The 12,048-nt window shown below is 40.3% G+C and overlaps 1 protein-coding gene across 1 annotated transcript; it reads left to right on the top strand.

Moving 5' to 3' along the window:
* The first annotated feature begins 6,853 nt into the window (after positions 1–6,853).
* Positions 6,854–11,942, top strand: pnn (pinin, desmosome associated protein). Its single transcript, XM_058615724.1, has 7 exons — positions 6,854–7,002; positions 7,437–7,514; positions 8,759–8,830; positions 9,562–9,637; positions 10,593–10,687; positions 11,008–11,083; positions 11,688–11,942. The coding sequence occupies exons 1-7, from the start codon at positions 6,890–6,892 to the stop codon at positions 11,925–11,927; spliced, it is 750 nt and encodes a 249-aa protein (XP_058471707.1). The 5' UTR covers positions 6,854–6,889; the 3' UTR covers positions 11,928–11,942.
* Positions 11,943–12,048: the final 106 nt, after the last annotated feature.

Genomic DNA, 12,048 nt, shown 5'->3' with positions numbered 1-12,048 from the left:
CTGAATGTAGTCAATATTCTGGGTGATATCATTTCTGTCTGGCAACATTTGATCTCGTCTGACTGTGCAACTGGCTTGTTCATCAGGCATTTAATAGCAAGCGCGAAAGTGTGACTTTGACAGGATCATAGTCTCTTTTTATTGTCCAGTTCTGTTTATAATCACTGAGTGAATGCCTTCGCTCCAACAATGTGGACAAATGATCCTGAGCCACAGGCTGAATATGGAGTTGGAAGTGGAACCAGTATGATTCCATCGGATGCTCCAGTGTTGTGACAGCTGTGGTGCACTGGTGTGTTATTGAAAAGGTTTCCTGTGCGGGGCTCAGGGGCCACCTGCCTTTCGTGAGTGAATGCTGTCAGGACGGTTACCCCCTCGCATGACTTACAGCTCCGTTCAGTGTGAAGTTGGTGCAGTGGCATCGTAGACTGTGAAGGTCCATATCAAGGCCACTTTTTTTTTTCTTTTTTTAAAAATGTCGGCTTGCTTCTCTTTGTTGACTGATAAGGAATCGGATGCCAGACAGCATGCCAGCACTTTGCCTGCGATAGAATGACCTGGTCCTAGTGATGGGCTTGTGGTTACCAAATGTTTGGTCAACCTTGACGGTTGAATTAGGATCATCTCTCTCGTCCTCGTTCCATATCTCAGGATGAATGCACTTTGGTACCAAGAGTACTTTTAAAGGCTGTCTGTATTGTGTTTATGTAGAGCTGTATACTCAGAGGGGACAATGAGACCAACATAAGACAGTCAGACCAAATTATGCTGGGTTTTATCTTATCTTCCTCCTCCCCACCTCTATTTCTTCCTTTCATTCCCCATTTTAGAGCTGCTGTTTGTTTCTTTATGTAGTTTTGTGTAGTCGTCAGCAGTTATATGTAGAATGTATTGTAAAAAAAAAGAAGCAAGTGGACTAAACTAACTAAATGACAGATATTGACAGACTGATTTTATAGACTCTAACCCTCACTCACCTTATGTTCCGTGCTGTCTCCACGTGTTATTGGCTCGCCAGAAGTCATATTTCACTGATTGGGCAGTCAACTTGGGCCCTTATGACGGTGTTTCTTCATAGAATTAAAGGAGGGGCTGTGCTTTTACCATTCTATGCTTAACCAGAGGATAACGGAAGTTTGTTTGCTCTTCAGGAGCCAGCGTTTTGTGCTATAACGAGTAGAGAATTGAGCATGCATTTGATTTCTTTTTGCAAGTTTTCACCCAAGTGTTTACAGTAGAAATGTGTGAATAAGATGTTTTGAGTGTGTGTGGATATCAGCAGTGCAGTCGTATATTTTCTGTGTGTGTGTGTGTGTGTGTATGTGTGTGTGTGTGTGAGACAGTTAAAGGGTGTAGTCTTATCACTGACTGCAGCAGGAAACCGGAACAGAAATTGTTCGTTCTCAGGGTACAGTCGGTTCTCAAAAAGTGGAGGAATGGAGGAAAGTAACAATAGCTCAGGCCACTAGCTCGCTCGCTCACCTTAATATTTGCAGTCACTGGATCTGTTCGCTTCCCTTGATGTGTGTCAATCTGCCAAAGAAGACAGTGGGTCAAAGGTTAACGCAGGCACAAGTCTTGTTTGTCCACACTGTGGTGTTGTTGTACAATGGAGCAAACCAAAAGCGTACCTGTAAGCAGGAGTTTGGCTAATGTTGAGTTAGTGGCTGTCCCTTATCTTCACAAATGTAGAGTTGAATGACATTTATGCCCAACATATGTTATTTAGTGAGGGTTAGCGGCATTGTTACACTCAGGACTATAGTGGGCACAGTGGCGTCAAAGAGTGAGCACTTATTTTCTCACCACCACCATATTTCTTTGCTCTTTCTCTTTTCTCCATCACCTGCTTCACTGTGACAGGTGACCTAAAGGTGAGGAGGTCAAGGAGTTTTGGCTCAATCTCAGAACAGACCACACGCTTCCCACAGATACTTTCTGACAGACTGAAGCTTCCCAACTCGGACAAAGGCCACTGTGTCTGATGTTTATATCTTGCACGACCAAGGTCAGATTTGCTGGGAAGTGTGAAGTCCTGAGCTTTGAGAGCTCTGAAGCTTTGCTGCTGAGATTTGGTGGTAGAGAACATTCCACATAGGGCACCACTCATGAGCCAACGGTCTGCTACGTGGCTAGTGTCTGCATGAAAATTAGACTTTGCTTTGCTTATTGTTACTTTTGTATCGTCTGTTATTGAAGGGATTAGAGATGCAGCTTGTACTAACAGTCACACCAGATTACCAGCAGGTCTGAGCAGAGTGGAGGTGTGATACCCTTTAGAAGCGGTTGTTCCGAGTTCGATCTTTCAAAGGTCAAACCGTGTGTCTAATGCGTGTTTCCTCGATGCCAAGGTTTGCTCAACCTGATGCTTCGGCATCCCGAGGCCCCCCCGAAGGGCCTTATGTGTCCGGTACACAAAAGGTCACAAGCGAAAGCACATCAGTCCACACAGACTGTGCTAAATATAGTGTAAGGACTCGCTCCACGCTCTGTGAAACCTGCTGATTTTACTCATTAAAGCAGGACACAACACAGTGAAGTGGACTTAGTCAGCATGGTTAGTATGTTTACACACATTAAAAACACACAGACGTCACAGGACACGTCCATCATGTCGGATGCAGGAGGGACACCATGACCTATTTATATATGCCGCATGCAGACAAACGTTTGTCTATATATGATACTGTGTAAACGGACCGACACACACAGATAGCAGAGCCTTATTTTAATGAGTTCTTCCATGAAAACGACGGGTTTGAAGGCTCTAGATGCGAGATGTGGCGCCAGCTATTCAGGAGGCCATTACCAGCAGTCACTGCACATTCACGTGGTTGCAGCCAGTTTGATTTGTCTCTTTATTATTATTATTTTTTTTTTTAAATGTATTCTATAAAATGCATTCATATAGAATTCCTGGAAGACAGCGGGGCCCCTGTGGCCCTACCACACCCCTATACGGCAGGTTTTGGCGCTTCGGCGCTCGTACTCCATAGCCAGAACTAATCCGGCTGGCATAGACGGCCATTTGTGTTTGTTATTTTAATACCAAAGCAGCAGACTGTGTTAAACCTGCGTCTGTCTAAACACAGGCCGAGGACCATATTTTTCGAATTCCATGTCCGCAGAGAATCCCCACATATTTCCACTTGGGCGTACATGGCTGCAGTTCAGTTTATGGCGAGGGAAGGGTCCACCTCAGCCTAACTTTCCACACATGCGCACTCGATCTCGCATTCCATTTCTGCTGCACCGATTTCTTGCCGGAAAGCTTATTTGTATATGTCCTTTTGAGTGATGAGTTTTGTGCACGTGTGGATACTGGTGGACCTCCTCGCATAACCTCAAGCAAGCATCCATAGCTAACGTCTTCATTGTATCTTCTCTGTGTCTGTGATGTACCGTCACAGATATTGGCGGGAGGTGACATTTACGTCACGCTGACCTCTGCGGACGCGAAAACTATGGCTCTGGACTTGGAGCTACAAACAGACACACACATCGGTGTCTGAGCACTTTTATTTCTACATCATTGCTCAGACTTTGTGATTTTGTCTTTCAGGATGTTTACAAAGCTCCCTAAAGTAAACTTACAACTTGGTGTAGGAGAGAGTTGGTCAGGTGGTCATGAGCTTAAAACCTTCCCTGACAGAGATTCTGGAAATGGTTAAATGTTTACGAAAGGGATTACATATAGACACGGGGTTTTATCATCACAGCATGAGATTCCAGATTCTTCCTGTCTTTTATTTTTTTTTAATCCTTAATTCCTGAGATCACAGACTACGATCAGTACATGCAGGACTTAGAATGAGCTCACAAAGGGCTGGACTCAAGGCAGGAATGTGAAGCTGATGAACATCCTGATTATGTTTGTGTTCCTGGAAGAAAACACTGGATGTGCATGGCACTGGTATCAAATCTGTCCGGTGAGACAGACAACGATCGTTGTGTAAAGACATAGCTTTAGATCTCAGCTACTGCAGTTCTGACACTTCTGGCCAGCAAACAAAATCTTTCTTGTCAAGTCTGGAGATCCAAACCTCCTAATGAGCCAGGCAGACAGGCCCACTGCCCAGTCCAGCCTCACAACTATGCAAGAGGAATGCATATAATCCACACACTTTTTTTTTTTTTTTTTAAAGAAAAAAATATATACAGATATTTAGATTTTCTTTTTCGCACTGTCAGGCAGTTGAAATGAAGATGTAAACTGATAAGAACTTGCAGTGACAATACTTGGCCTTATGATGATTTCTGAAATATTCTTTTATTTTTAAGATCTTTTTGATTCTGGTCAGCCAGCCTAGCGACAGCAGCGGTGACGGCGGGCTCACTCTTGGTCTCTGTGAGACTGGCTCGATGGCCCCAGTTTTATCGTGGTACGAATGTTGTGCATTTGTTTAAAATCAGGACAGTTTGCAATAACAGCAGTCTTACTAGTGGCCACAGGGGGGCACAAGCAGTGCTGACGGCGCCCGGCTGCATCTTTAGAAAACCATAGAGGAAGAAATATCAAAAAATATATATATATATAATAGATATATGAACACACTTAGTGCATATTTGTATAGGTATCAACAATGCATTACCGTGGTATTCTCTTATGCAACACGTGTCCGGGTTCAATTTATGAACATGAAGTATCTAACGGAAATCACAGACTTTGTAAATCAGCAGCTGTGTTGTTGTTATGCGTGTTTATTTTGTTTTGTTGTATTTTTTTTTTTGCTAAAATGGTTTTATCATCCTTAATGTTGAATATTCAGACTGCTATGTTCCTGTGTGACTGTGGGTGTTAAAGTGAGCACATAGCAGGGGTTTTTACCTTCTCTGTGTAAGCAGCGAGCCAGACGTAACCCAACATACAGCTGGACCAGATCTCGCGTGACATGAAGCCCATGTCAACTATATATATATACATATATATATATATATTTTTAATCCTCTCTGTAAAACACCCAAATCTGATGTGTACACAGCTTTTAAAATACTTTTGAGTCTCGCTTGTAAGTCACCTCGGCACATTGTGGTTCCTCTCTAGCAGCATGGATTAATGTCCGTGTTGAAAACATGAATGTGAATTGAGGACTAGAGTTACAAAGAAGTCTACAAAGAAATCTCCCCAGCTGTTTATTGGATTAGTTTGTCGGAAAACGATTTTTATCAGTGATAACAGTTTAGTTGTGGAGAAAAGGGAGGACACATTACAAACCCATGTAAATCCCCTGAACTGACAGGTGGCGTACATGTGTGCAGTCAACCTGCCCAACAGTGATTTGAATTGATGTTGAATGAATGCTTCTCTTCTTTTAATCAACGAATAAAAGCATTTAAAAGTCATTTGATTCTATTGTCTTATTGGTTGTCTTGCTGTTTTCAACTTGTTCAAAGTGTTCCCAACCATGACAACGACTATCTGCTCCGTGATAGCAGTTGTGACTGACCAGTAGGGGGCGGGAGACAAATGCTTTATAAAGCATATTAAAACACCTTAACCACATTACCTGCTTAATCCCCCCTGAAATTACCCTTAAAAACAGTTGATTTTGTTGACCAGTTTAACTGAATTTAGGTTTATGAACAGCTATGTACAAGAGACTGCATTGACATCATGGTCATAACTACTGCAGGCCTAATATCACAACCTCACTTCATTTCTCCTGATTCACTCCTGGTCACTGATGAGAGGCAGACGCTAACATGAACTCCTTTCATCGCGACAGAAGGGTTTCGGTCACACATCCCTAGTGAGGAGGCTAGATCACACACTGTGATTCAATCACCGTCACCATGACAACACAACAGTGGGAATTAACAGTGGAATCATTGATTGGTCATATGGAGATGGCTATGTTCACTCCTCATGGAAATGAAATGTTAGATGTGTCGAGACAAAATACAAATACATATGAGCAAAGTTAATTTAGAAAATCCCAAATCACACACTCGACTGGATAATCAGAACTCAGCCTCACCCAAAATAAAAACCCATTTTTTTGGTCCATCTTTAAATTTATTCAGCTATTTGTTACCAACACCTCTGTGACCTCTGCCCTCTTCTATGTCACAAGTAGTACCAAAGATCAAATATAGGTTAACTTGGTTTTGATTTTATGGAAGCACAGGACCATTTTCCTGTGAGAATGGGAACTAAAACCTACAAATACTGGTGTAAATGTTTGCAATTATTCACTTCATTGTTTTGGTGTGTGTGTGTGTGTGGACGGAGTGAAACAATGGCAGGTACTGGGTTATGCACAGAAGTTATGCAACAACACAATGACCTCAGCATGTTTGCAAGTATCATGTTTAACTACCAATTAAGGGGGGCTGTGCAATGTCACTGAAGTACATGAGACACTTGAACGGAAGAAAATAAATACAACTGATATTGATATTTGATACTAATATGTTGATACTGGAAATAATGTACTGCTAGATCATGTATCATATTTTGAAGAAGTAATGGAAGAAGGCAGCAATTAAAGATAATATATGTATGCATTGACAGCTGTAGAAGTTTTGACAGTGTATTTAAATATGAATTTGTGTGATATTTACTGGTTTGTGTAATTTGTTTCTTTGTACTTATTTATCAAAATGTCCTTTATCAAAAAAGGTTTTTGAGTTTATATTTTGGAAATGAATAATATTTCGCAGCAACATATTGGTAAATACAGATTTGTTACCCTTTGTACGAGGGACTGTGGTCACCTCAGACTGTGATAACATTTTATTTTATATTTGTCGGCCAGTTTATTTTAATATATCCACTCCAGAGCTGCAGGTGGCGCTGTTGAACGATAGCACAGGTGTCAGTTAAAAACAGAAGAAGAAACCTCCGACACGAACAAGGAACACGTGATTCGCGCTTACTGGAAGCAAGATGGCGGTGGTGGTGCGGAGCTTGCAGGACCAGCTCGAAAAGGCAAAAGAAGGCTTGAAAAATGTGGATGATAACATTCGCAAACTAACGGGACGCGATCCTAATGAATCAAGGTAAATGCCCATTCATTATTTAGCTTTTGACTTATTTATAGGGATAGGCTAACCATTTTGCTAGCGTTTAATGACTAGGCTAACACGAGTTGTTTAGCTAGCTAGCAAACCAGGAAAACGGGAGTGTTCTCGCCGAGTCAACAAACATTTACAAACTATTTACATGTCTACACAAACCTACTGAACAACGACTCGGAGACGAATGTTTAATTTAAAGCCTTAGGAGAATGTAAAAGTTGGTCGCCTATTCCTAGGCCTCGCAGTAGGCGTTATCGCTTTTGGTTTTGGAATGTCAGGCGCAAACGCATGCAACAAAATGACTAAAATGAAATGGAATTAAATATTGCATCTACAATTTAATTGTCTCTAACTCTATGGAATAGGTGACGATCATGGTTTGATGTTGTTGAACTTGTCTTATATTGTGTGTTTAGGCCGGGTCAAATCCGTCGACTCGGCGGCCCCACGGCAGGCATTGGAGGAGGTAGAGGCAGAGGAATCAACCTGCTAAGGTGAGACTTGGCTCTAAAATGGTAACATGTAAACAATTAGGTTTATTCATGTATTGAATGGTTGGTTTTCTTCTTTGTGAAAGACAAAGCACTGCTGCTCATAAAATTAAGGATACACAAAACATTATGGCACAAGGATCACTAAATGAATTGTTCTGATAATTTTTTACCTTCTTACATATAAATATTTTTCGATTTGTCCATATTTAATTAAAAAGTAAATAATTTGGGACCAAACAAGGCCTTTGTGAACATCATCATTTTGCAACCTGGGCTGTATTTTCATAATCTATTATTCTCTCGAATAGTAATGGTTTGATCCAGAAAATGTTGAGCAGTATTTTTAAATCCTGGAAATGATAAAATGGAAGATCACATTTTTATCCTCAAACCAAAAAAAATCAGTTTTAATGATGTCTTTGTTAAATGGAGCAAAGAAACCAGGAAAAAAAAATCACATTCAAGAGGTTGAAAAAGCAGGAAAAAAAATCTGTTTGAATAATGAAAAAAAATCAAACCAATTAATCTGTTATCAAAATAGTTGATGGGTAATTTAGTAGTTAATTAATAATCAATTGATTGTTTCAGCCCTAGTTGCAGCGTTAATACCAACTTTGATGATGGTTGAACTACTGACATGCCTGTACCCTTTATCCTGGTATATACTGACAAGTTTTGGGCTGTCAATGACAATGGATGACCAACACACAGCCATCATGGCGAGTTCTTGTGGCCCTTAAATGGTAGTTTGATGTCAAACTGTGAGAGAGGTGTCTGTGAGTTACATAAATCATGTATTCAGATTAGGTTTTCTGGGGATGTGGTTTATGGCGCATACAAGACATTAACCAGACTGTCTAAAGACAGCCAGCTAAAGTTTTCTGAACATGTCATTTAGGACGTCTCACATGCTCTTTCATACTGTTAGTCACCGACTAAATGGTATCATTTCAAATAAAATTGTGACAAATATTTTTATAAACTTGTGTGTGATATCAAGTTTGATGAATGTAGACAATATATCTATTAAATAGAAGGCTACAAAGCAAGTTGCAAACTAAGTGGGTTGTAGCAGCACACTTACTGTAAGAGGCATAATAAAGTTTCCACCAGGGTAAAATAGATCTCTGTGGAACTTGATCGTGTCAATTATTTGGGCTCACTGGGTATGAATGGAATTGATTTCCTCAAGGTTACACTTTTTTTTTTTTACCTCAAGGTACCTCTTTTTAATTTTTTTACAGGCGCAGTCTCTCTGAGATAGGAAGCGGCGGCCCCCCTGTCAAGAAGAGGGATATCGATGGAGCCCTGCTGAGGTGAGGATTATTTTTTTTTTTTTTTATCTCCCCCTTTGATCAAATATTCATGATCAGTTGCTATTAGTTATTGTGAAGTAACGGTATGTTAAAACCCTCTTGTCTCTTCAATTTAATTTTATTTGTCTATGTTGTGTAAATCACAACATGCAATATCTCAAGGCTCTGTATATATTAAGGTGAAAACCTTTACAGTAAAATTGAAAGAAGAGAAACCCAACAGTTCACATAATGAGGAAGCACTAGGCATCAGTGGAGAGAAAAACCCTGCATTTTACCAGCAAGAAATCTGATAGAACCAGACTCAAAAAGGTGTAGCCATCTGCCTCGACCGGTTGAGGTGAAAGGAAAAATGGGGGACAGGGGAGAGAAAGGGCCAGAGGGAGGTGAGGAGATATATAATGGTTGTGTCAAGTTATAAGTTTAGACAGGACATTTCTACATCAGTTATGACTACAATGCCATTTATAGAAGCAGCGGCAGATTGTTGATAAAAAATAATACAGATATCAACTTTAATCATAGCATAATAATGAGGACAAACTAGGGAAAGAGTGAACAAGTTGAATGACAATAAGTGTGTGAGCGTGTGTGAGTGCACCACAAAATTTCCCCCAGCAGTCTCAGTCTATAGCTGCATAACTAAGAGATGCCCTAACTAATAAGCTTTATCAAAATGAAGGTTTTAAATCTATGATCTTTAAATCACATGTTCTTGTGTCTATTTGCAGGCTGGCAGGGGACCAGAGGGCCAGGAGAGATGCGCGTCAGGACAGCGACGCCGAGGATGACGATGATGTCAAAAAGGTAAGACAGGGTTTTTCCCCCTCAGTGCTTATCATGTGACCTGAAATAAATTTGTGTGGGTGATTGTATTACTATTATCGTTATTTTTTTGGCCGCCTATGTCTGTGAGACACATAAGTAAGTCATGTATTTAGATTTGATTTTCTGGAGATGTGGTTTATGGCGCATACAAGACATTTTAAGATTCTGATCAGAATTAAGGATATATTTTTTAACAATTAACCTAGCAAGGTTGGAGATTGTTTTGGCACTGTTGGAAAGCTGACTTGGCAGAGGTTTGCGCTCTGTGTGCCTTTTCCAGTTTATATGCCATTGTCTACTTATTAGTTCAGTTGTAAATCTAGTCCCTTGAAGACGCTGGCAGACGAATGAACAAATGTAGCCAGGTCTTTACAAAATAATGTCCTCATTAGAAAATCTGACATTTAGAGACTTAAGGGTGCATTATATTGTCAGCAAGACTTAAGATCTGTTGCTGTTGATCAATGTAATCTAAATGTTTAAAAAATGCTGTTCAGAAGCTGCAATTACTGTTATATAGAGAATGTATTTTAACAACACGCACACAACTGCTCGATCAGCTGTGTCGCTGTGGTACTGTGCACACGGTATGCAGTGAGATAACCTATTCATATATAATTAATGGTGGTTATCACAGTGGCATTAAGGCTCTGCAAACTTGTATGGTTAAAAAAATACAATCTTGAGGCAGCCCTAGTTAGTCGTTATTATCTTTTGTATTTTTAACCATTAATCTATTGGTTGAGACAAATTTGAACAGGTTTGAACATGAAACTGCTTCTAAGTTTATTATTGTTGCAGTTGGCACATGTTAGTACTTTTAATTTTCATCGTCTACTAAATTTATACCTATAAGTGTAATAAATATTTTGCATGGTTATTTGGTCTAAGACAAATCAACCTAACAGTTTATGCTCTGTCTTCTCCACTCCAGCCGGCGTTGCAGTCGTCTGTAGTAGCTACCTCCAAGGAGCGAACACGCCGAGACCTCATTCAGGATCAGACCATGGATGAGAAGGGCAAACAGAGGTACGCCAACAGAAACAGATGAATATTTAAACTGAATATTTTAATTATTAATGTGATCAAATAAGATAAATTGCATCCGGAATTGGGGTGGTGGGGATGACAGGTGGCACGTATTAATTCTTTTGATTTGTTGTTCATTATTTATGCCATATGTGGCTGCCACCTTTGAATTATGAGGTTTATGTTGTCTTTTACTTTTATTTTTCAAAAGTGTTTTAAAAGCATGTTTTTTCGTGGTACAACATTATCTCGTTGTATTCTATACTATGTTGTAGCTGAGAGACTGATGAGTGACAGTGGCTTTGTGTTTTCTTGGGCAGGAATCGGCGTATGTTCGGCCTGCTGATGGGGACTCTGCAAAAGTTCAAACAGGAGTCCAACGTCTCTACAGACAAGGTGAGCAGATCCATTCTATTGGTGAGGTATAGAAGTGAGGGACATTAGTAAATAAACAGATTGTTGAGTGTGAAATGGATCAATTAATCAGACAACACTAATCCTCTTTTTTGGAGTGTGGAAACATCCTATTACATCATAATTAAGATATGATGTGATGAGAGGATGACCTGAAAAATGTACTTACATTCACGCTGCCTATATGAATGTTGGGGTTCGAGCTTGGTTTTCTTTCTTTGATTCTTTCTGTCCATTAATTTCAAATATCAACAAATATCTTTGTGTGATACAAGGCCAAGACTGCATAATGTCCCCGAATATTTGAATCTAGTGATGATTTCACTGGAACACAGCCTTTTCTGCGGAATGACCAGACTGATGAATTAAAACTTCTCATTAATCTCTCTGTACATTGTGAAGTGTAACGCTATGGATGTAAATAGGCCCCTCCTGTGAATCCATGTGTTGCAAATAATGCCTTTTTGATTGATTTTATTGTGCTTATGACAACATTTTAAACAATGACCTTACATTAAGTATTTATAATGTATTTTCATGTGCAGCAGGATCTTTTGGCTCACCTGTCGTTTTTCTCCTCTTGCAGCAAAAGCGGCGTTCAGAGATCGAGCAGAAGCTGGAAGTTCAGGCGGAGGCAGAGCGAAAGAAGGTAGAGGGTGAAAAGAAGGAGCTGTTTGAGGAGAGGAGAGCCAAACAGACTGAGCTGAGGCTACTGGAACAGAAGGTGGAATTAGCCCAGCTGGTAAGAAAGTTCTTCCAACATGATTTAAAAATGACAGTCCAAACAAAACAGTGTTGGTCCATTTTCAACAACGGCTCTGGATAATGTCTGGAGAATGGGGTCTGGACATCCTCTGTTGTTTGGCATTCACATGAAAAACACAGCAGGGGGTTGTCATAGTGACACCTGTTCAAATGTCCTGAGGGTCAATGCGAGGGGGGGGTGG

Source organism: Solea solea, chromosome 18, assembly GCF_958295425.1.
Source record: "Solea solea chromosome 18, fSolSol10.1, whole genome shotgun sequence".
In the NCBI taxonomy this organism is placed as follows: Eukaryota; Metazoa; Chordata; class Actinopteri; order Pleuronectiformes; family Soleidae; genus Solea; species Solea solea.
This window is presented reverse-complemented; position numbering and strand designations above follow the sequence as displayed.